The sequence below is a fragment of the Papio anubis genome, chromosome Y, assembly GCF_008728515.1.
Source record: "Papio anubis isolate 15944 chromosome Y, Panubis1.0, whole genome shotgun sequence".
NCBI classification, from domain to species: domain Eukaryota; kingdom Metazoa; phylum Chordata; class Mammalia; order Primates; family Cercopithecidae; genus Papio; species Papio anubis.
Genome location: NC_044997.1, coordinates 910120 through 935110, shown reverse-complemented (window position 1 = coordinate 935110; position 24991 = coordinate 910120). Strand labels below are relative to the sequence as shown.

Here is a 24991-nt window from a genome sequence, read left to right as displayed (position 1 = left end):
CAGCCTGGGTGATGGAGCAAGACTCCATCTCAAAAACAAACAAACAAACAAACAACAAAAAACAAAAACAAAAAGCTGTGTGATCGTTCCAGGAATTCATGAGAAGGAAGAAGAATTTAGATCCCCTTGGGTTATTTTGAGGGATTAGTTCTGGTTTGTTTATTGGGCCAAACAAACCAGGGTAGATGTAAAATGGCCCCATCAAAACCATCCTACGGAACACTTTTCCACTGCTGGCGGGAATGTAAACTAGCACAACCGCTCTGAAAAACCGTGTAGAGACTCCTTGAAGAACTAAGAGTAGAACTACCTTTCGGGGAAGCCGTCTCACTACTGGGTATTTACTCAGTGGGGGAAAAAAGTCATTATAGGAAAAAGACACTTGCACACACATTTATAGCAGCACAATCCACAACTGCAAAGATAGGGAAGCAATCTAAGTGCCCATCAACCAATCCGTGCATAAACAAAATGTAGTATACATACACCATGGAATACTACTCAGCCATAAAAAGGAATGGAATAATGTCTTTTGCAGCAACTTGGATGAAGCTGGAGGCCATTATTATTTTATTTGTTTATTTATTTATTTTTGAGATGGAGTGTTGCTCTTGTCGCCCAGGCTGGAGTGCAGTGGTGCAATCTTGGCTCACTGCAACCTCTGCCTCCCAGGTTGAAGCGATTCTCCTGCCTCAGCCTCCTGAGTAGCTGGGATTACAGGCACGTGCCACCACACCCAGCTAATTTTTTTGTATTTCTAGTAGAGACGGGGTTTCACCATGTTGGTCAGGCTGGTCTCAAACTCCTGACCTTAGGTGATCCGCCCGCCTTGGCCTCCCAAAGCGCTGGCATTACAGGTGTGAGCCACCACGCTTGGCCCTGGAGGCCATTATTCTAAGTGAAGTAACTCAGGAATGGAAAACCAAATATCGTATGTTCTCATCTGTAAGTAGGAGCTAAGCTATGAGAATGCAAATGCACAAGAATATTATGGAACTTGGGGACTCGGGGGTGAGGATGGAAAGGAGGTGAAAATAAAAGACTACATATTCAGGCCAAGCATGGTGGCTCATGCCTGTAATCCAAGCACTTTGGGAGGCTGAGGCGGGTGGATCATCTGAGGTCAGGAGTTCGAGACCAGCCTGGCCAACATGGTGAAACCTCATTTGTACTAAAAATCCCAAAATTAGCTGGGCGTGGTGGCACGCGCCTGTAGTGCCAGCTACTTGGGAGGCTGAGCCAGGAGAATCACTAGAACCTGGGAGGTGGAGTTTGCAGTAAGCCGAGATCACGTCACTGCACTCCAGTCCGGGCAACAGAGTGAGACTCAGTTTCAAAACACAGACAAACAACAACTACATATTGGATACAGTGTACATTGTTCAGGTGACAGGTACACTAGTCTCAAAAATCACCACTAAAGAATTTATCCATGTAACCAAAAACCACCTTTACCCCCAAAACTATTGAAAAAAAAATCTGTCACACACCAGGGGATGTGTGAGCAAAGGCAGGAAGGAAGAGAGCCCTGGGAAGGAGAAGGGATCACTGAGATGACAGGGAGGGCAGCATTCTATCAGTCAGTGTCCAGGCAGGCAGTGGTGGGAAGGGCCGTGGTCAGGAGTTTCTGTGCTGGCCCTCGGGGCCATAGAGAGCTGAGCTGGGTGACGTGCGGAGCCTGGGCTCATGATCAGGTGCTGTAGCCGTTGGAGGGGTGTGCTGCTGCCTGAGGGACTCAGAGGAGACTAGAGGGTATGAATGAGATTCCTGGGAGTGGCTTAACAAATGACCACAAACAGTGGTATAAAACAACAGGGACTGATGGGGCACAGTGGCTCACGCCTGTCACCCCAGCCCTCTGGGAGGTCGAGGTGAGCGGATCACCTGAGGTCAGGAGTTTGAGACCAGCCTGGCCAACACGACAAAACCCGTCTCTACTAAAAATACAAAAATTAGCCGGGTGCGGTGGTGCACACCTGTCATCCCAGCTACTTGGGAGGCTGAGGCAGGAGGGTCACTTGAACCCAGGAGGCAGAGGTTGTCTTGAGCCGAGATTGCACCACTGTACTGCAGCCTGAACAACAGAGCAAGACTCTGTCTCAAACACAAAACAAAACAACAACAGGAATTTATTCTCTCCCAGTTCTGGAGAGCAGCAGTCTGAGATCAAGGGGTGGGCAGGGCTGTGCTCCCTCTGGAGGCTCTAGGGGAGGATCTCCCCTGCTCTTCCCAGCTCCTGGGGGCTCCAGGCGTCCCTGGGCTTGTGGGCGCATCACTCCAGTCCCTGCCTCCATCTCCACCTGGCCTTCTCCTCCGTGTCCGTCGTCTTCTCCTCTTGTTATAAACACAGCAGTCACTAAATCAGGGCCCACCCTAGTGACCTCAACTGCAAAGACTGTTGTGAGCTGAATTCTGTCCTCTAAATTGATCAATTGACATCCTAACTCCAGGACTGCAGGGTGTCACTGTGTTTGGAGATGTGTTCTTTAAAAAGGTGATTAATATAAAACGAGGTCATTACGGTGGGTCCTAATCTGATATGATTAGTGGCCTTATAAGAAGAAGATAGTGGGACACAGACATGACCTCCCTGCAGGAAAATCCGTTCTCCCTCTCCCAGCTCCTGGGGGCTCCAGGCATCCCTGGGCTTGTGGCTGCATCTCTCCAGTCTCTGCCTCCATCTCCACTTGGCCTTCTCCTCTGCGTCTGTATCTCCTCTTCTGTCTCTTACAAAGGTACCTGTCATTGAGTGCAGGGTCCACCCTATGCCATGATGATCTCATCTTGATTTGTTGCTGTTGTTGTTATTGTTTCGAGATGGAGTCTCGCCCTGTCGCCGAGGCTGGAGTGCAGTGGTGCGATCTTGGCTCAAAGCAACCTCCGCCTCCTGGGTTCAAGCAATTCTCCTGCCTCAGCCTCCCAAGCAGCTGGGACTACAGGCGCCTGCCACCACGCCCAGCTAATTTTTGTACTTTTAGTAGAGACAGGGTTTTGCCACGTTGGCTAGGCTGGTCTCAAACTCCTGACCTCAGGTGATCCACCCGCCTCAGCCTCCCAAAGTGCTGGGATGACAGGCGAGAGCCACCGCGCCTGGCCCTCATCTTGAGATTCTTAACTGAATTACATCTGCAAAGACCCCTTTTCCAAATAAGTTCCCATTCGCAGATTCTGGGGATGAGGACGTGGACGTATCTTTTAGGAGGACCACCGCACAGTCCACTACAGTTGTATCCAGTTGCTTCCAGAGGCTCCAGTGGAGGCTCCTTTTTGCCTCTCCCAGCCCCTTGTGGCTCCAGGAGTCCCTGGCCTTGTGGCCATCTTACCTCAGTCTCTGCCTCCATCTCCACGTGACCTTCTCCTCTGTGTCTCTGTCTGTGTCTCTTCTTCATCTCTTAGAAGGCTGCCTGTCACGGAGCTTGCAGTGAGCTGAGATCCGGCCACTGCACTCCAGCCTGGGCGACAGAGTGAGACTCCGTCTCAAAAAAAAAAAAAAAAAAAAAAAAAGAAGGCTGCCTGTCATTGGATGTAGGGCTCACCCTCATTCATCTTAACAAATGCATCTACAAAGACCCTATTTCCACATAGGGTCTCATTCTGAACTCCCTAGGAGACAGGAGTTTGGAGGGGCCACTGCTCACCCCAATACAGGTTTTACTGTCAAATATCAGTCCCCCAGATTGGTCAACACCGTTTAGAAACTCACAGGCCTGAGTCCCTCTGATACAGTCTCTAAAAATCAACTCCCAGAGCAGAAAGTGGATATGGAAGGGTGAAAAGAGGACTACAGTCCAGGGATACTGATTCAGCACAAAAATTACATGTGCCAGGCCACATGTCAAGGGCTATCCCTCCTTGAAAGTCATAGGACAGGGCCGGGCGCGGTGGCTTACGCCTGTAATCCCAGCACTTTGGGAGGCCGTGGCAGGCGGATCACGAGGTCAGGAATTCGAGACCCGCCTGGCCAACACGGTGAAACCCTGTCTCTACTAAAAATAGAAAAATTAGCCAGGCATTGTGGCATGCACCTGTAATCCCAGTTACTCAGGAGGCTGAGGCAGGAGAACCGCTTGAACCTGAGAGGTGGAGGTTACAGTGAGCCGAGATCATGCCTCTACACTCCAGCCTGGGTGACAGAGCGAGACTCCATCTCAAACAAAAAAAAAGAAAGAAAGTAAGTCACAGGACTAAGAATAAAAAGCCCGTTCAACTGGGGTTCTATCTTCTAGTACTGTTGCGCCAGGAAAATTCATCTCTTGAAAACAGATAACTATAAAAGGCATTGATTTCCGGCTCTGACTCCTAGAATGTTGCCGTTCTAAAAGTCAAACTAAAGCCATTTTGTCTGAAAGCCTTCTCACATGATTTTTGGAATAAAGGGAGTAAGAATAGATAAATACAGAAATAAATAAAACATTATTCTGGCAGAGGACTGATTGTATTCCAAATTATCCTCAAGAAGAGCAAATAAAATATAGAGATGAATTTGGCGGACAATTTTCTTCACGTGAGGTTTCAATGTTTGTACAGTTTTGAACTGGGAGTTTTCACATAAAAACATGTGGCTTAATTTCTTACTGTAAGCATTTTCTGTTGGGAGAAATCACTTTTTTTCTCGTCTGTCTGTGGTGATGCTGTCACTGTTGGAAAATTCAGCTTCTTTATTTGTTTAATTTACAGAAGAGTGTTTGAAATATTCTTTATACTTAACATATAAAGAATATTTTTAATGTACAGAAAAAACTTAAAGAAAATGTAGGCAGGGGAGGAAAAGTATGAGAAAAAAGAGCATAAGAAGCAAAATATTGCAGCCAAAAGTCACAGAAAATGTTTTGCAATGGAAACCATTTCCTTTTCAAATACCCCTGCATGGAAATGATGGGAAGAGGAAAACACCTCATTTTTAGTGGTCACCACAGGGCCAGCAAGCATGCTTAATCTGGCTCTAATTTTATATCCCGAGGCCATGTCAGGAGCGTGGGCGTTTATTATGCCATTTGAAGAGAAATGGAAGCCAAAGGCATGAGGCTTCTCCAGTGAGGGAAGGTCCCAGGGGTGGCCTTGGCTGGGTGGACTCTTCTGTGAGCCTCGGCAGCGATGCTTGGGACTCAGGTTGGGGCCTGAGAAGGGTGCAATCAGCCTGGGGCCTGGGGCCGCTTCTTGCTGATGACTCTCACCACTGAGATATGTACAAATCAAGTCAGGGTGCCCCTTCACTAAAATGTGTGTGTGTGTGTGTGTATACAGACACACATGCATATGTGAGTGTGCACGTGTTTGAGACATAGCATATATAAGTGCAAATGTATATTAAATGTAGAGATACACAGAGATAAATGAATGGACAGATATACATACATGAATGCATATATAGGTAAATATCAATATGTGGATCCAAATAGATACATGGATAGATGATTGCTAAATAGATATAGATACATGTATGGATATATTGATAGAAAGTAGATTCATGGATAAATGATGGATAGAGGTAGATACATGGATGAATAGGCAGACAGATAGGTAGGCAGACAGATAGTAGACAGACAGATAGATAGATAGATATAGATAGATAGATAGAGATGAATGGATAGATAGGTAGATACATAGATATGGATATATGGATGATAGATATGGATAAAATGGATAGATATATAGATAGAAAGAATAGGTAGTTAGATATATAGCTATAGATATATAGATGATAGATATGGATAATATAGATGAACGGATATATAGATGATATAGATAAATGCATAGGCAGATAGATATATAGATAGATATGGATATATAGACAGATATAGATACGTGGATGAATGGATACAGAGAGAGAGAGAAATAAATAAATAAATAAATAAAATAAGAGGCCAAGTGCTATGGCTCACACCTGTAATCCCAGCATATTGGGAGCCCAAGGCAAATGAATTGCTTGAGCCCAGGAATTTGAAACTAGCCTGGGCAACATAGCAAGAGCCCATCTGTACAAAAAATTTAAAAACTAGCAGGAAATGGTGGTACATACCTATAGTCACAACTACTTGGGAGGCTGAGGTAGAAGGATTGCTTGAGCCCAGGAATTTGATGCTGCAGTGAGCTATGATCACACCACGGCACTCTGGCCGGGGCAAAAGGGCAAGACCTTGTCTCTAAGAAAAAGAAAAAGTAGATGACAGACAGATGGATATAGGTAGACAACTACGGAGAAACAGACAGCTAGATCAATACATGAGACAGAAAGAGAGCAAGAGAGAGACAGAGAGTGAAAGAGAGAGAGAGTGTGTGTGCATTTGAAGCTAATACAGGGTTTCTCAGCCTCAGCACTGTGGACATTGGAGTCTGGATCACTCTCTGAGGTGAGGCCGTCCTGTGCACTGTATGGGAAGCCCCTGAGGCCACGGGAATAGGCTCGGGGCTGTGGTAAGGAACGGATCCACCACGAGAGCCTCCAGAAGGAACTCACCCTGCCCACACCTTGATTTCAGACTTCTGCTTCCAAAACTGTGACAGAATGAATCCCAGTTGTAAGCCACCTGGTGTGTGACAGCTTGCTACAGCAGCTCTTGGAAACGGCATACAAGGGGGATGAGACACATTCTAGTATGCTTTCCAGCAAAGTAAGTCTGAGCCGATGTGCTTTTTTTTTTTTTTTTTTTTTTTTTTTGAAACGCAGTCTTGCTCTTGTCGCCCAGGCTGGAGTGCAATGGCACGATCTCAGCTCACTGCAACCTCCATCTCTCAGGTTCAAGCGATTCTCCTGCTTCAGCCTCCCAAGTAGCTGGGACTTCAAGCATGTGCCACCACGCCTGGCTAATTTTTGTACTTTCAGAAGAGAAGGGGTTTCGCCATGTTGGCCAGGCTGGTCTCCAACTGCTGACCTCAGGTGATCCACCCGCCCGGGCCTCCCGAAGTGCTGGGGTTCCAGGTGTGAGCCGCCGCGCCCGGCCCCTGGGGTCTCTTTTATAAGAGCACTGATCCCTTCGTGAGGCTCCACCCTCATGACCACACCACCTTTTAAAGACTCCACCTCCTAGCGCCACCACTTTGCGGCACAGAGATTTCGGGGAAAAACGAGCGTTCAGTTGATTGTGGTGACCGAGGAGCAAGCCCTCTAACAACACTGGAGAATTGATTGCTCACAGTCCTGGAGGCTGGAGGTCCAGGGCAAAGACGTGGCAGATTCAGTGTCTGGTGGGGACCCACTACCTGGTTCCTAGATGGAGCCTTCCGGCTGTGTCTTCACATGGTGGAAGGGGTGAGGGAGCTCTCTGGGGCCCCTTTTACAAGGGTACTCATCCCATCCATGAGGCCCCACCTTCACGACCTCATCACCTCCCAAAGGCCCCATGTCTGAACACTATCACCTTGGAAGTGAGGAGATCAAAATAGAAATTTTGGGGAGATAGCAACATTCAGACCATAGCAAATTTTATATGCTACTTTCTAATAGACTTACAATCATCATTTAAAAAAAAAAATCACTGAACTCCCATGAAATTCCTTATTTGTCACCCCTTTGACTTGGATGTCTAATCTGTTTTCTAATATTTCATTTAAAATAGAAGTTTGTCACCTCCTAGGACCACACATTCTACCTGTTCGATGTTTTCGCCAGGTGGGCAGTCAGGAAACATTTGTTAATAGCCATGCATGGGGAATACCGTTACTCAAGTCATCTCACTTCTTTGCCCTTAAAATTACCTTTTTTGGGCCGGGAGAGGTGGCTCACACCTGTAATCCCAGCATTTTGGGAGGTCAAGGCAGGCAGATCATGAGGTGAGGAGATGGAGACCAGCCTGGCTAACATGGTGAAACCCCATCTCTACTAAAAATACAAAAATTAGCCAGGTGTGGTGGCGGGTGCCTATAGTCCCAGCTACTTGAGAGGCTGAGGCAGGAGAATCGCCTGAACCTGGGAGGCAGAGGTTGTAGTGAGACGAGGTTGCACCATTGCACTCCAGCCTGGGCGACAGAGTGAGACTCCATGTCAAAAAAAAAAAAAAAAAACCTTTTCTTTTTTGTTACTCCCTCTGCTGAAAACATTTAGAGGTGAATTACACAAAACGGTTTGAACCAAATGATGACTTTAAAAATTCATATTAGCAAAAACAACTTTTACTCAAGATAAATTAAAAGAACCAACATCTAGGCCAGGCGCGGTGGCTCACACCTGTAATCCCAGCACTTTGGCAGGCCGAGGCAGGCAGATCACAAGGTCAGGAGATCGAGCCCACCCTGGGTAACACAGTGAAACCCCATCTCTACTAAAAAAATACAAAAAAATTAGCCGGCCGTGGTGGCGGGCGCCTGTAGTCCCAGCTACTTGGGAGGCAGAGTTTGCAGTGAGCCGAGATTGCACCAGACAGAATGAGACTGTCTCAAAAAAACAAACAACAACAACAAGAACCAACATGTAGATTAAGTTCTCTTTTCTAAAGGGAAATTAAGTTTTCAAAACATATTCTTGGCCGGACACAGTGGCTCACGCCTGTAATCCCAGCACTTTGGGAGGCCAAGGCACGTGGATTGCCTGACCTCAGGAGTTCAAGACCAGCCTGGGCAACACGGTGAAACCCTGTCTCTAATAAAATACAAAAAATTAGCTGGGTGTGGTGGCATGCACCCGTAATCCCAGCTACTCGGGAGGCTGAGACAGGAAAATCGCTTGAACCTGAGAGGCGGAGGTTGCAGTGAGCTGAAATTGCACCATTGCACTCCAGTTGGGGTAACAGAGCAAGACTCCATTTCCAAAAAAAAAAAAAAAATCCTCACACTGGGATGAGACACCCAACATCTAGAAGGGCATTGGGTCTCACCAATTACGTAAAAGATCGTGTGTCCTTCATACCTCATGGCAGGCTGTTCGGGAACCAAAGAAATCCAATAAGGTTGATCTCCTTGGAAGAAAACATTTGCAAAGTCAGGGGGAAATTTCAGATTTTATTTGCTTATTGTGATGACCAAAAGCAACCAAACATGATCAACTTCCTTTTTTTTTTTTTCATTTGCAATTCTTCCTTAACAAGAACATGGTAACTGCAGGTATATAGCAGGAAGGAGACCACTGGGGGCTAGTTGCAAAGACATGAGCGTAATAAGGAATGGAAAAGCCATTTCTTCTCCAGGAAGGTAACTCTGCCATTTTTAACATTTTTATCTCATTTTCCCAGCCTCCCTGCTACGGACAATGTTCAGATCCTCATCAGCCGGGGCTCTTCCACCAGCTTCTCAGCATTGCTCTCCAAGGTGTGGTCCCTGGATCAGCAGCATCAACATCCTCTGGGTGCTTACTGGAGATGCAGAATCTCAGGCCTCGTGTCCCAGGCCTCCTTAATCAGAGTCTGCATTTCAGTCCGACTCCCCAGTGATTCCTGCACCCAGTAGAGACTGGAAGTCCTGAGAGTGGTCCTAGTGCTGTGGAGTCCAAAGTTCCCGAGGTTCGCTGCATAACAGCCAATCATTCGAGAGACAAGAAGTTAGAAAAAGAAAAGCATCTTTATTTGGAGAGCCAGCAAGTCAGGAAGATACTGGACCCATGTCCTAAGGAACCATTTTTAAAGGCATGAATCTCAAACTTCTTTGTACATTGAGAAGGGGGAACAAGGAGGAGGCTGAGGTGAGGGGGGTGGCTGGTGACCACAGACACTTGGGCATCAGCAGGGGCCCAAGGAGATTGCAAAACTTCCTTGTCCTTGCTCAGGTCACAGTGCTCCTACAAATCTTCAACACAACATTGCTACTTGTGTGCATGCCCTTCTTATCTCCTCAGAGGTTAGTTTTGGAAAGGAATTCTTATCATCCTTGCTTTCCAGTTAAACTGTAATCTAAGTTCTTTCCATGATTAACTTGGCCCATGTGCAGAAGTGCCTAAGAGCAGTTAGCTTGAGGAGTCAGAAGCAAGATGGAGTCAGCTATGTTCAAGTTCTCTCCCTATCACACTGGCAGCCCATTCTATCCTCTTCTGAGAGACTGAGTGTTTCAAAATGTGGGCCTCTCCATGGCTTTCATGATAAAAGTGTAGGTGCCTTTAGAACTAAGCAGGGTGTAGCCCTCTGCTCAGAACCCTGCATGTGTGGCATGGCATTCTCACTCTCTCCTTACAATAAAGGTAGACAAAAAATAAAAAGTGTTTTTCCAGCTGGGCGCAGTGGCTCACGCCTGTAATCCCAGCACTTTGGGAGGCCGAGGTGGGCGGATCACAAGGTCAGGAGATCGAGACCATCCTGGCTAACACGGTGAAACCCCGTCTCTACTAAAAATACAAAAAAATTAGCCGGGCGTGGTGGCGGGCGCCTGTAGTCCCAGCTACTCAGGAGACTGAGGCAGGAGAATGGCATGATCCCAGGAGGCGGAGCTTGCAGTGAGCCGAGATCGCGCCACTGCACTCCGGCCAGGGGGACAGAGCGAGACTCCGTCTCAAAAAAAAAAAGTGTTTTTCCTCCTCTCTACTCTCATTAAAACAAACAAAGTGAAAGAGAGAGAGAGAGGGAGGAAGGAAGGAAGGGAGGGAGGGAGGGAGGGAGGGAGGGAGGGAGGAAGAAGAAAAGAAAAGAAAGAAGAAACACAGAGAGAAAGAAGGAAGAAACGGGGTGGGGGGAAGGAGAAATGGAGGGAGGGAGGGAGGGAGGGAGGCAGGAAGGCAGGCAGACTGGCCGGCCATTGCTGGCACATGGCATCTGCTCCCCTCTGCAATTTCAAATCCTATCACCCAAGAAAACATCCCAGCCACATAATTCCTAAAACATAAAAGTCCATTTTCAAATCATGAAATAAGTAAATGTTTCTACGGGAAAGCCATCGTTCTTCCCTTTTCTCTAAACACAGCGCCAAAATCAGTATCTTTCTCAGGGGAGAGTCCTCTTATAGCCTGATCCAATGAAGGCTTTCCTTCTGGGTGAACTCTGCGGGGCTTTTGTTTCTTTGCTTTGGGACCTCTGAAAAACAAACGCATCATGCAATGAATTTCCAAAAGCAGCAGCTAAAACCCACCCACGCTGTCTCGCAGCCCTGCTCTCTTCCAACTGCCTGCTTTGTCACCAGAACAGGCTCTGCAGGCCCCTGGGCTCAGGGGGCTTCCCACCGGGTTCTTGCCTTTGGCAGATGTTTTTGTTTTTACCTTCTCGGCAGGTGTTTTCTTCGGCTAAACTTGGCTTAGACAAAGAATGAGGTGCTGAAGTTGAGCTGCTTGGGAGGCAGAGGCAGGAGAGTCGTTTGATCCTGGGTGGTGGAGGTTGCAGTGAGCTGAGATCGAGCCACTGTTCTCAAGCCTGGGGGACAAGAGCAAGACCCCTCTCAAAAAAAAAAAAAAAAGGCAAGAAAAGAAAATAGTATCTCTGAGTGCGGGAGGATCACTTGAGCCCAGGAGTTCAAGACCAGCCTGCACTACATAGGGAAGCCCCATCTCCAGGAAACATTTAAACATTAACCAGGCTGGGCACGGTGCTTCATGCCTGTGATCCCAGCACTTTGGGAGGCTGAGGCGCGTGTATCGCTTGAGCTCAGGAGTTTGAGACCAGCCTGGACAACATGGTAAAACCTTGTGTCTTTAAAAAAAAATAAAAAAATAGCCGAATGTGGTGGCTAGTGCCTGTGGTTGCAGCTACTTGGGAGGCCAAGGTAGGAATATCGCTTTAGCCCAGGAGGCAGAGGTTGCAGTGAGCCAAAAGATTGTACCACTGCACTCTAGCCTGGGCATGAAAACCTGCATGAAACCCTGTCTCAAAAAAATATAAAAATTTTAAAAAGTAGGCAGGCATGGTTGTGTGTGTGTGTGTAGTCCCAGCTACTCAGGAGGCTGAGGAAAGAGCATGGCTTGAGCCCAGGAGGTCGAGGCTACAGTGAGCCACGATCACTTCACTGTACTCCAGTCTGGGCAACAGAGTGAGATCCTGTCTCAAAAAAAGAAAAGAAAGGAAAAGAAAAGAGAAGGGAGGAGCGGGAGGGGAGCGGAAGGGAGGGGAGGGAAGAAAGTGGAGGAGGAAAAGGAAGGGGAGAAAGGGAGGGGAGGGAAGAAAGGGAGGAGGGGAGGGGAGGGGAGAAAAGGAGGGGAGGGAAGAAAGGGAGGAGGGGAGAGGAGGGAAGGGAAGAGAGAAAGAAACAAGCAAGAAACAAGGTAAAGGAAAGGGAAAGAGGGGAGGGGAAGGGGAAGGGGGAAGGAAGGAAGGAGAGAGGAGAGAGAAAGAGAGAAAAGAAAGAAAGAGCTTGGTCATGGTGGATGTCCACATTGATTGAGAACCACAGAGAACAATGGGCCATCCTGATAATACAGACAATTGTCATTTCCCTCCCGTATCACCACGAAACTAGAGAGGTGCTTTCTGGAGGAGCAAAGGTGCTTCAGAAATGTGGAATCCTGACATTCACAATGCAGAATCTTTCTCAGAAGTGAGCTCAACCGTATGTTCATTTTTTTTGTTTTTGTTTTTGTTTTTCCCAGTTATTGGTAATTGGCTTTGTTTAAAAAAAAAAAAAAAAAAAAGAGAGAGAGAGAGAAAATGCAACTGTGAATAGAGAGATTGAAGGTGTCTGACCCAAGGTTGTCGCAGCTCCTGTTTTCTGGTTAGGCCTGCATTTCCTTATGAATCACAGGGAATGGAGAACTTTTCTGGATAATAATGGTCATTCTATGCAGAGCAGGACTCGAGGTGTTATGATAAATGTATAATTTCTCAAAAGTGGTCTACTTGAGAACACAGTTGCAAGGAGTTCCTCTCCATATTTGTTCCTGGGTAAAGCAGCTCTTCATCAGGTCATTCAGCTTTCAATTTATTGTAATCAGCACTTCAGCTCAGGCCAGCAATGTCACTGTGCTTTCCAGTCAGGACGGTCCCAGGGTGCCTCAGACACTGACACAGAGAGACGTGTCAAATGACTGTCATTGAGGGGTAAAGTAGAATTTGACATGAGAATAAAACAGAGATATGTAGAAATCACAAAAGAAGCATGCTCTATTTCCAGTGCAATTCCATTTTAGGTGAATATAGAAAATAATTGCAAATTTTCACATATGCCTTCATTAACTTATGCTATACTAATTTTCACATATGCCCAAGTTAATTCATCCTAATTTCTACTAACTACCACCAAGGCCATACACTTCTGCCCAAGGTAAAATTTACCTACTGTCAGAAGTACATGTGGTGTTTTAAAACTAATTCTACAGTCAAGAGATCCCCATTAACCACACTTCTTTTTTTTTTTTTTTTTTTTTTGAGACGGAGTCTCGCGCTGTCGCCCAGGCTGGAGTGCAGTGGCCGGATCTCAGCTCACTGCAAGCTCCGCCTCCCGGGTTCACGCCATTCTCCTGCCTCAGCCTCCTGAGTAGCTGGGACTACAGGCGCCCACCACCGCGCCCGGCTAATTTTTTGTATTTTTAGTAGAGACGGGGTTTCACTGTGGTCTCGATCTCCTGACCTTGTGATCCGCCCGCCTCGGCCTCCCAAAGTGCTGGGATTACAGGCGTGAGCCACCGCGCCCGGCCAACCACACTTCTTAAAACCAGACGAGCAAGTTCTATCAGATTAACCCTGGAGCTTAAAATCCAACTACACAGAGAACTTTTTAAAACCCTGAACGATTAATTCCACCTGTTGAAAGTGGTTCCCTTCACCTGGGCAACTGCTAAGTCATTGTTTTATTTCGTGTAATGGAAACGCAGTAATGCATTAGATATTCGTAAGATTAAAATATTTCGAGGCATCCAAGGAGCACAGTCATGCTGAAGTGGTCACGAGCATGAAAGATATTTCATCTGCAACTGCTGTACAGTGATAGGAAAGCATCTGTGATAATGGTTGGTAAGAAATCTACAGGCGAGACTAATATTGTTGTGGGGTGTTGCCTAGGTCCACAGGCGATGCAGAATTTCAGTTACAAGTGAGTAAATCCAGAGAAGTAGACTTTGTCCCATCTCAGTTGACAGAGCCCTTGAATTTTACTCACAGACCTCTGGGGTCTCTCAACATACCAAGGCAAAGAACAAAACCTCCAACGACAGGGTAACAGAAGAGGGAACGAGTGGCCAGCCTTGTTCGTTTGAGACACGATATAAATATCAAACTTAAAGCAGAAATACTGAAAATGAAATTGCATGTTAAACTGCTCTTCTAGATGCTTATTTTTGGTTTCCCTTATTCTTCTTTTATTTTTCATTATTATTATTATTGAGACAGAGTCTTGCTCTGTCGCCCAGGCTGGAATGCCACGGTGCCATCTCGGCTCACTGCAACCTCCATCTCCCGGGTTCAAGCGATTCTCCTGCCTCAGCCTCCTGAGTAGCTGGGACTACAGGTGTGTGCCACCACGCCTGGCTAATTTTTGTATTTTTAGTAGACATGGGGTTTCACCACATTGGCCAGGCTGGTCTCGAACTCCTGACCTCACGATCTGTCCGCCTCGGCCTCCTAATTTTCATTGTATTTTAAATCAATAAACAATAATTGCCTATGTCTCTGGGGTGTGCTGTGATGTTTCTCTTTATCTTTCCTGTTGGATTCATCCTCAGCGTCAGTGCAGAACCCTTGGTTTACAGACACTTGGTTTGAAGAGATCCAACATTCAATGGAAACGTCTATCAGACAATGAGTGAATGGCTGTGCCTTCCATATAAAAGCACGATAATGGTGTGTTCTGAGTGGAGGCATACCTCTGTGATTTTACACCTCTCTCAGCTCGGCTGGAACCCAGATTCTTTCAGATTTATACCTCTCTGGGTAAACAAAAAGCTGGGACCCAGATTCTCAAAGTTAAGTATAGTCTTTCTGCAAAAGCCTCTTTGTCCACATCAACAGTGAGATAATTTGCTGTCTCAGAACTGCTAGACCAGCTGAACTTTCCTTGTTTGCCTTCTTGTTAGAGTGCCCATGAAAGGCAGATTGGAGACAAAACTGATTCAACAGAGGCCATGGATAAGAGCTGTTTTGTCTCCAGTTGCATCAGAATCACAAACTATTCCAGGGGAAGGTACACAGAAGACATTTTTGTAGGTTATTCTTCGCTGAAAAGGATTATGAATGACATTTGTCACTGTGGTTCATGCATATTCTTTCTGGGATCTCAACAGCGATGTGATATCCACGAACACAGTCAACATCGTAGAGACTGGGATGTGAAGAAGGGCACAGCAGAGCACAGTGCCTCTGGAAAGCTCCCAGGCCCAATACCAACTCTACATTCCTTCAGCCTGTGTCTCTCCCATGTACCCCTCTTGTCAAGAGAGGGAAATGCAGTTAGAGACAGTCCATTTAATGTTTGTTGAGTGAGTGAAAGAATGAATGAATGTATGAGTTGTCTGTGGCCACATGCCTCTCTGCCAAAATCTATTTCTTCAAACTTAATTTCTGTCTGAACATCTCTATTCAGGCTCCCTGCGGCTTTGGTATTTTCAGCAAAAATCCTCCCTGGGTTCTGACTCCAGGAGACAAAAACCACTCATGTAGTCTTTAGAAATCCTTCAATTAATTTTTAAAAATTATTTGTAGAGACAGGGTCTACCTATGTTGCCCAGGCTGGTCTCAAACTCCTGGGGCTCAAGTGATCCTTCTACCTTGGCCTCCAAAGGTGCTGGGGTTACAGTTGTGAGCCACTGCACCTGGCCTCAAACATTTTGTCTTCCAGATTTACCCTCGTTGACGATCTAGTCACCTGATCACTCTCCTCTTTGGGTCATGAGAGCTGGTGACTATGCAGCCAACAGGGACTTCAACAGAGTCCTGCCCTTCCATTTACATTTAACCTCATTGTTTATGGGTGGCCCCCAGGAACTCTCAGAAACAACTGTTAGAGTGCAGGGATCCTGAGGGGAGTGGGGTGAAGTTAGACCTGAGCTTCTGAGTTCTCCTTCCTCATTTCTCCTCCCTCCCTCCCTTCTCTCGCATTCCTCCTCACCTTCTCTATCTCTTGACCCCCATCCCTTCTCTCAATTCCTCTTTCTTCTCAAGCTCTGAGAATGTTCTGGCATCTTCCACCATGCAGAGAGTATGGTAGGAGGTTAGGAACTAATGGCTCTGGAACCAATGTCTCCTTCAAGTGACATATACTTTCAATCAGTATCTCCAAGTCTGTTCATGTTCCTATGATATCAGAGAGGGAAGCCAGACTATTTGGTGCCCAGCCAGTCTCCCCCTCCTCTGGGAGATGTCCAGCCTCTGTGTCCTCTCTTCTGTCTGCACCCAGGGGCCCAGATATTTGGAAGCCACACACAGAGACTCAGCGTTAGGGGGCTGGCTCCCCATCTCAAAGACATCTGGTGGTTGAGGCTGCTTGACGCAACCAATCAGTGATCTTTCAGTTGGTAGGTTTTTTGGTGGGGAGAGGGAGTAACCCTACGAAGAAAAAGCACCAGATCCCCGTGCTTTTCAGTCTCTTGTTCCTGACTCAGACCAGGGAACCAATCTCCGGGGGACTTTGAGCTGGGAGGAGCTGACAACGGCTGCTATTGATTTGGGGCTGAGACTTCTCCTGGTTTCTGACGAGTTTTGAACTTGCTGACTTCGGGTAGGTTCAAAGGCAATGAATGTAAGGGCTGTGTGGGCTTCTGGAGAGGGTCTTGGAGAGGTGGCTGGGGCTTTTGATCAGGGCGATTCCCAGGAGATGCTTCTAGGGGAAAAGGGAGAAGCAAGAACCTATAGACGGCTCTAGGACTCTGGGGACTGAGAGGTGAGCTGGACAAAGTGGAGATAGCAGGAGTCGCTGCGCCAGCAGGTGGAGGACAAGGTCAGAGGTCAATGTCCGCTAAGCAAACAGCCTTTACCAGGAGTGCTACCAATTAAAGGGACAGCTTTGTGGGGCTACAGAAGCATGTTGGTCTGCCACACTCCTGTCTTCTCCACTGAGGTTCCTGTGGGTAAGGATGTTGTTGTGGAAAAATACCTATAACATTAACTTCACCATTTAATCATTTCTGTATATATGTATTCATCTGTTTTAGAGATGGGGGTCTATACTCTGTCACCCAGGCTGCAGTGAAGTGACACAAACACCTCTCACTGCAGCCTTGACCTCCAGGGCTCAAGCGATCCTCCCAACTCAACCTCCAGAGGAGACGGGACTACAGGCACATGCCACCATGCCCAGCTTATTTTAAAAATTAATTAATTTATTTATTTATTCATTCATTGATTTTATTTATTTATTTATTTATTTATTTATTTATTTTTGAGATGGAGTTTCCCTCTTGTTGCCCAGGCTGGAGTGCAATGGCACGATCCTGGCTCACCGCAACCTCTGCCTCCCTGGTTCAAGTGATTCACCTGTCTCAGCCTCCCCAGTAGCTGGGATTACAGGCATGCACCACCAAGCCTGGCTAATTTTGTATTTTTAGTAGAGACGGGGTTTCTCCATGTTGGTCAGGCTCAATTCCAGACCTCAGGTGATCCGCCTGCCTTGGCCTCCCAAAGTGCTGGGATTACAGGTGTGAGCCACCACGCCCGGCCTTATCAGCCTTTTATAATCAACTTAGTGGGTGGTGCATCCATCAATAATGAAGTGAAGTAGGAGAGGCCAACAGCCAGGATATGTCTATGCCATCATTATCCACCTGCATCCTGTGACCTGCCACAGCCGGCACCACGGGGGAAAAAGAACACACACATGGACCCCCAAACACTGGAGTCTCCTTGTCCATCTGCAGCCCCCTGGACCAGCAAGAGGAAAATACACCTTGTCGTCCACCAGAGATGAAAAAGGATCCCCAGCCAGGAGAGGTGGCTCACGCCTGTCACCCCAGCACTTTGGGAGGCCGAAGCAAGTGGATCGCTTGAAGCCAGGAGTTCAAGACAAACCTGGCCAACATGGTGAAACCCCATCTCTACTAAAAATACAAAAATTAGCCGGGCGTGGTGGCAGGCGCCTGTAATCCCAGGTACTCGGGAGGCTGAGGCAGGAGAATGGCATGAACCAGGGAGGTAGAGGTGGCAGTGAGCCGAGATAACACCACTGCACTCCAGCCTGGGCAACAGAGTTAGACTCCATCTCAAAATAAAAAGAGAGAGAGAAAGAAGATGGGGGAGGGGGTATGGCAGGAGTTTCCTTGAAGAGACCAGCATCATTAGTTTGTTCTCATATTGCTATAAAGAAATAACTAAGACTGGATAATATAAAGAAAAGAGACTCCGTCTCAAAGAAAAAAAAATAAGAAAAAGAAAAAGGAGCCCCAAAGCTTCAGGAGATCCAGGGTATGAAACTGCAAATCCACAGGGCAAGGAAGATGATGCCTCAGTATCCCAATTCTTCAGATCCTCTTCTTCTTTTTTTCTTTTTGTTTGAGATGCAGTCTCGCTCTGTCACCCAGGCTGGAGTGCAGTGACACGATCTCAGCTCACTGCAACCTCCACCTCCCGGGTTCAAGCGAATCTCCTGCCTCAGCCTCCCAAGTAGCTGGGATTACAGGCGCGTGCCACCATGGCCAGCTAATTTTTGTATTTTTAGTAGAGACGGGGTTTCACCATGTTGGCCAGGATGGTCTCGATCTCCTGACTGATCCGCCTGCGTCAGCCTCCAAAAATGCTGGGATTACAGGCGTGAGCCACCACACTGGACCTAGACCTTCCTCTTATCAGTCACCAACTCAGCTTCCCCTGGGACCGCTTCAAAAATCAGCTGTTCATGAGCCCCGGTGCCAAATGCCTGGCTTCTGAGAGACACATGAAGACCCTGATTCCCCTTTTCATGGGGAAGACGTCTGGTCCACCCAGTGGACGGCACAGACAGCTCCTAGCACCACAATGGCAGGGCAAGGGTAAGAGTGTGCCCAGTGGGGGAGGCGGGAATGTATACACGTGCTTCCAGACAGGATGTACAAGACAAAGAATTTGAATGACTTTTTGAAACAATGTCATACGGTCGCCTATGCCAAGCCGATTCCCACACAGGAGACAGCGCCTACTCAGTGTGCCGGGACAAGCATCCCTGTGTGAAGAAGTGACTGCTGCCGGCAGGGGCAGCTCACTTGACAGAGAGGAGAGGCTGGAATGAAGGCTGAAGGCATTTTCAGGGTGTGGACTCCCATCAGTGACTTTTACAGAGGAACCCTGAGCCCAATCTGGGGTCTGGAGTGGGGGCTAAAGGGACAGAGGGGAGGCAGGAAGGGGCTCTCTGGGAGACTTGGTGGATGACACAGAGCCACAGACACAGAAAAGGCAAAGCCTAGAAGCTAGCGTTTGAAAATCAAGGTTAGGGAGACCCAACACAGGAGACGATTTGGTAAAGGTGACCCAGGACAGGAGGCAGGCAGGGCTCCCTCGTCAGAGCCCTCTAAACCTGCACTTCTCTTTGTCCTGGTCACCAGAAGAGAGAAGAGAGAGCCTCTGCCTGATGTCAATGAATGGTGTCTCTGTGGGTAAGGATTTAATTTTCCCCTGATTACCTAAGGAGAAAAATTCTCGCTTTTTTTTTTTTTTTTTTTTTTTTTTTTTTTTTTTTGAGATGGAGTCTCGCTCTGTTGCCCAGACTGGAGTGCAGTGGCACAATCTCGCTCATTGCAAGCCTATTCCTGGTTCATGCCATTCCTCCTGCCTCAGCCTCCCAGTAACTGGGATTACAGGTATCTACCACTCACTTCTGGCTAATTTTTTTGTATTTTTAGTAGGAGATGGGGTTTCACCCGTGTTAGCCAGGATGGTCTCATCTCCTGACTCTCAGTGATCCACTACTGGCTCAAGCAAAGTGCTGGGATTATAGGCGTTGAGCCATCAATTCCTTAAAAATTCTTTCATCCTCATAAATCTACCTTTCTATTTGCATTCACCTTTGCATCTATCTACATATCTAGCCAGCCACCCACATCCATCCATCCATCCATCCATCCACCCATCCACCCACCCACCCATCCATGAACCTGTTTATTCATGCATCCATCCATCCATTCAATCATTCACTCTATCTACACTCATCCATCTGTCCATCTACCCATCCATCCACCTATGAAATCATGTCTACTCCATCCCCCTTTCCATCCATACATCCATCCACCCAAACATCCTGTCTATCCATGTATGCATCTATTCATCCATCAAACATTTATCCATCTCTCCATCCATCCACTGTCTACCCATCCACTCATCCATTCATCCACCCATCCACCCATCTACCCATCCACCCAAATATCCATCCACTCATCCATCCATCCCTCCATCTATACATCCACCTATTCAACACATCTATTCACTCATCCATCTGTCCATCTACCCATCCATCCACCTATGAAACTGTCTATCCATCCCCCTTTCCACCTACACATCCACCCAAACACCTGTCTATCCATGTATGCATCTATTCATCCATCAAACATTTATCCATCTCTCCATCCATCCACTGTCTACCCATCCACTCATCCATTCATCCACCCATCCACCCATCTACCCATCCACCCAAATATCCATCCAAACATCCATCTATCCCTCCATTTTACCCACCAATTCACCATCCATTCATGCATCTATCCATTCGTCCACCTTTCCATCCATTTATCTATCCATCCCTTGACCCATCCCTCCCTCCCTCTTTCTCACTTTCCCTCAGTTCCTGCATATGGACACCTAGACATGTCTAGACATCCATGTAGCCATGAGCCCACCTGTAACATCATTCAAGCACAACCTTGCCTGCTGTTTTGTAGCCAGATGATCACGCCTATGGGTGGCAGAATATCAATAGCAGGGTGCGAAACCTGGGGCCACTGGAATTGGGCATATCTGTGAAAATGTCCCTGGAGTCTTTCCTTTTGGTCTCATTTTTTAGAGGACTCAGAAACTGCAGCACTTGTGTTATTTATTAAGTTTCTCTACTGCTGGCCTCTGCTCAAGTGAGTTAGGAGAAACGGCAGGAGCGAGTCTATGAAAGCTCTTAACGCAGAGCCCCACACAGATGAAGACACTGGTCTTAATTGAGACCTCAAATAATAATTACTATGTGAAAATAGATCAAAGCAATATCTCTGCCCTGCAAAATACTGAGAGGGGAAAATCACGTATTACATTTTGTAAAGATACAAACGCTGTTTTCCGGTGGGTAAAATAAAGTATAGAAAGCAAGGCCAAGTCTAAAGTCTACTTGAAAGAGCCAGATAATGTTGTAAGATTTATTTGCCTGAACCAGGGTCCCAGAAAACCTTGTTGATCTGTTTACACTGCTCCCCGCTATACCGGACAAGAATAATTCCAATGTACTACTTGCTGGGGGTCCAGGAAGGGCAACTGAAACTGATTCACCCTTAGGATATCAGGACCATAATCTAGTTGCAAGCAGAGACTTTGAGGACAAATGTCTTGATATTTGAATTTCACTTCTGCTGTTTATTAGCAGTGCATTGGTGACCATGTCACCAATCTGATCTTTGACTTGTAGAATGAGAGCGATCATTCTTACTATAAGGTTTGCTGCAGATTTTCTGAAAGTGTTTGCAAAGCACCTGCCATGTAGAAAGGGCTCCATCAAGCAGCACGGCTGTTGTTATAAATTTCATTCCAAAAGAGGGAATTCTTGACAAGACATCCCCAGCCCCTGACTTGTGGATTGAGCCTGCTGATGTTCAGTCAGTGGTGGGAAATGAGGCTGCTAATGGGACCCTGTACCGCACCAAGGTGCTGAGCTGTTGAGAAGACACAGGAAGGAGAAGTCAGACAAGGTCTGGTAAGCCAGCGGACTCACCATGAAAAAGATCTACAAAGAGCTCTCATGTACCTGGAACTAAATTCTGAACCTACGCATGAGTTAAAAAGAAAAACAGGCTGGGTGTGGTGGCTCACACCTGTAATCCCAGCACTTTGGGAGGCCAACACGAGGTCAGGAGTTCAAGACCAGCCTGGCAAAGATGCTGAAACCCCATCTCTACTAAAAATACAAAAATTAGCCAGGCGTGGTGGTAGATGCCTGTAATCCCAGTTACTCGGGAGGCTGAGGCAGGGAACTGCTTGAACCCGGGAGGCAGAGGTCGCAGTGAGCTGAGATTGTGCCACTGCACTCCAGCCTGGGCAACACAGTGAGACTCCATCTCAAAACAAACAAACAAAAAATATGCTAGTGGAGATAACTGCATGCTCCTTGTACCCATAAAAATAAGCATACAAGTTCATGTTTGCCCATATCTGAGCAGAAGCCATAGACCTTGTTGGATCATTTAAAATTTTGCTAAGATTTCTGCATGATTTCTTCAGCCATGTAGTATTTTTTTTTCTTGGTTAGCAAGTTTTCGTTGGTTTTGTTTTTTAGCATTTTGAATTTATCAGCCTACTGCCTTCTGCCTTCCAAAGTTTCCGAAGGGAAGTCTGATGATAATCTTCTTTAGGACTCCTCAGATGGGATCAGTCACTTCTGTCTTGTGGTTTTCGACAGTTGAATCACACTGTGCTTTGGGGTGGGTCTCTGCCTTCATCCTGCCTGAAGTTCGCTGACTTTCTTGGATGTTTATGTTAAATAGTGACACTGACAGGTCTAAGAATGTCCCCTGTACCGTGGTGAGTGAAATGGATGAGCACACCCACGAGAGTTCTCAGATCTTCCAACCACCCAACACGTGTGGGTTGTGTTCCATTTCCTCTTCCTACAACCATGTCCCTTCCTAACGAAAATGACTGCGTCACCGCCCAATGTAATCACATGACTGAATCTGGTCACACATCCTATGCTTGGCACCAGTCACATCTACTTTGCCCCCAGCCTTTGGGGTCCCTACTCTTGAGGTCCTGAACATTCATAGAGAACAGATCTCATTCGGTGCAGGAGAGGGGCAGAAAGGATTTGCAAGATGAAGTAGGCCAAGTCTTGTAACACCTGTTGTAGGTAGAAGTAATAATGAGCCCCAAAGATATCCATGTCCTGATTCCCAGAACCTGCGCATATATTGCCTTCCATAGCAAGGGAAATGAAGGTTGCGGATGGAATGAAGGTTGCTGATCAGCTGAGCTTGAGATGAGAAGACATTACTGGATTACCCAGGTAGGACCAATGTTATCACGTGGGTCTTTATCATTGAAAAAGGGAAGCAAGAGGGTCAGAGTTAGAGAGAGATTAGGACATGCTACACTGCTGGCTTTGAAGATGGATGAAGCAGCCACATAACAAGACGTGCAGGCAACCTCTAGAAGCTGGAAATGTCAAGCAAACCCTTTCTCTCCTAGAGCCTCCAGAAGAGAGCCAGCCCTGCTGACACCTTGATGGGAGCCCCAGGAAGCTCATTTCAGACTTCTTACCTCCAGAACTGAAAGCAAAGAAATGTGCATTGTTTTAAGCTGCAAAGTCTGTGACGCTTTGTCCTAGAAGCAAGAGGAAGCTGAGCTAACCCCCTTAAGCAGCTGAAGGAAATCAAGTCAACAGCAACTGAAGTCATTAGAGTGACTCAGATTCCCATGGGGGATGTTTTTCCTTGCTCTTGGTTTTGCTCAAGACCTAGGATCTGATTTTGGTTGGTGCAAAAGCCACCAAAGTTACCAAGATTAGGGGGAATGGAATTCAGGGCTGAGGGGGGATGTACGAAGCCCAGAGCAGGAGCCGAAGAGCCAACAGATATTGATTTAAACCACGGCACATTCTTAGCAACGGGGGATGTGCCTGCAACTGATGATCAGATGGTGTGTGTTTTCCATGTCTTTTTCAACATCTTACAGGCAAAATCACAATAGCGCAGAAGGGTGACCGCACAGCAAAACTATTCTTCTAGAATCACCTTGCACCATAGCAGCAGCTGCAGGGATTGTGCACCACGATGCATCCCTGTGGGCAGGAAAGGCTCCCAGGATGACTGGGAGCTGAACGAGGTGGTAAATGATGGTGTTGGCACTGGGGAGAAGTACAGGGTAGGCATTCCAGGTGACAGGAAGGAAATAAGGAACTCAAGCAGTGTGATGGTGAGAATAAGCACAGGTTCACCCATGTGTGTGGACCTCTGCTTCTTCACACCCAGGTCACCCAGCTTTGAACACGACAGAAGGTCCAGGAACCCAGCCAGTCCTGGAGGTGCACAGATGAGCAAACCATGGCCACTCACTCACTTTCATGTTGCTTAGCGTCTAACAAGGAAAGCAGACATTTAAACAAAACTGCCCACAGGACATAAAAGTAGTGCTGTGGTCAGAGCAGCAGTAAGAAGGTGAGACTTGTAGATGCTTACAATGTGGTCAGCTTGGGTCAGGCAGGGACACAGATGTGAACTTTTTTTTTTTTTTTTTTTTTTTTGAGACAGAGTCTTGCTCCATCACCTAGGATGGAGTTCAGTGGCGCGATCTCTGCTCACTGCCACCTCTGCCTCCTGGGTTTAAGCGATTCTCCTGCCTCAGCCTCCCAAGTAGCTGGGATCACAGGCATATGCCACTACAACCGGCTAAATTTTTTTGTACTTTTAGTAGAGCCGGGGTTTCACCGTGTTAGGCAGGATGGTCTCGATCCCCTGACCTCGTGATCTGCCCGCGTTGGCCTCCCAAAGTGCTGGGAATACAGGAGTAAGCCACAGCGCCCAGCCACAGATGTGAACTTTTAAGGGGAAGTGACAGTGGAGCTGACAACTGAAGAATGAAGACAGCACAAGATACAGGCAGAAGGGAGTTTTGTGTAGCAAGTGTGGTACGTGCAAAGGACCTGTGGTCAATGGAACTGACGATCCCATGGGGCTCAGTGAGGAGGGAAAGAGTTCAGGTATAGCGTGGCATGGAGGGGAACACAGTGAGGCCACAGTCAGTCCTCAACCTTGAAAATGGCCCTTTGACTGTCCTCAGGGGCTAGCCTTGCTTGCCATGTTCATTGTGCATATAGCACCCTCTGCTTGCTCCCGGAGAGCTCTCTCCTGCCTCCCAGCTCTGCGTCTCTCAGATTCTGGCTCTGATCCCACACTGCTGTTGCTTCCACTCATGTACCCATTGCTAATGGCATCGTTTCTTGGAGTAATTCATTGCAAAGTTCATATTCCACTATAAACGCAGTCTGTGCTCAGTACAGTCAACAGGGTGGCCCAAAATAGTTCAATTAAAGAAAAAAAAAATCAAATTTTACCTTGAAAAGAAGCCAGTGA

At 47.0% G+C, this 24991-nt stretch overlaps 1 protein-coding gene across 24 annotated transcripts in view; it reads right to left on the bottom strand.

Moving 5' to 3' along the window:
- Positions 1–8914: 8914 nt before the first annotated feature.
- LOC103880626 overlaps positions 8915–24991 on the bottom strand; it is a 55500-nt gene continuing 39423 nt past the window's right edge. For 10 of the 24 annotated variants that reach the window (XM_031661039.1, XM_031661038.1, XM_031661037.1 and 7 more), the window contains one exon: positions 8915–9436. In XM_031661039.1, coding sequence (XP_031516899.1) covers positions 9282–9436 — 155 coding nt within the window. In that variant the 3' untranslated portion in view covers positions 8915–9281. Of the gene's footprint in view, positions 9437–10552; positions 10929–11110; positions 11262–12456; positions 12866–24991 lie in introns of those variants that run through there. The other 14 variants (XR_004181047.1, XR_004181042.1, XR_004181050.1 and 11 more) reach the window with 4 other exon arrangements.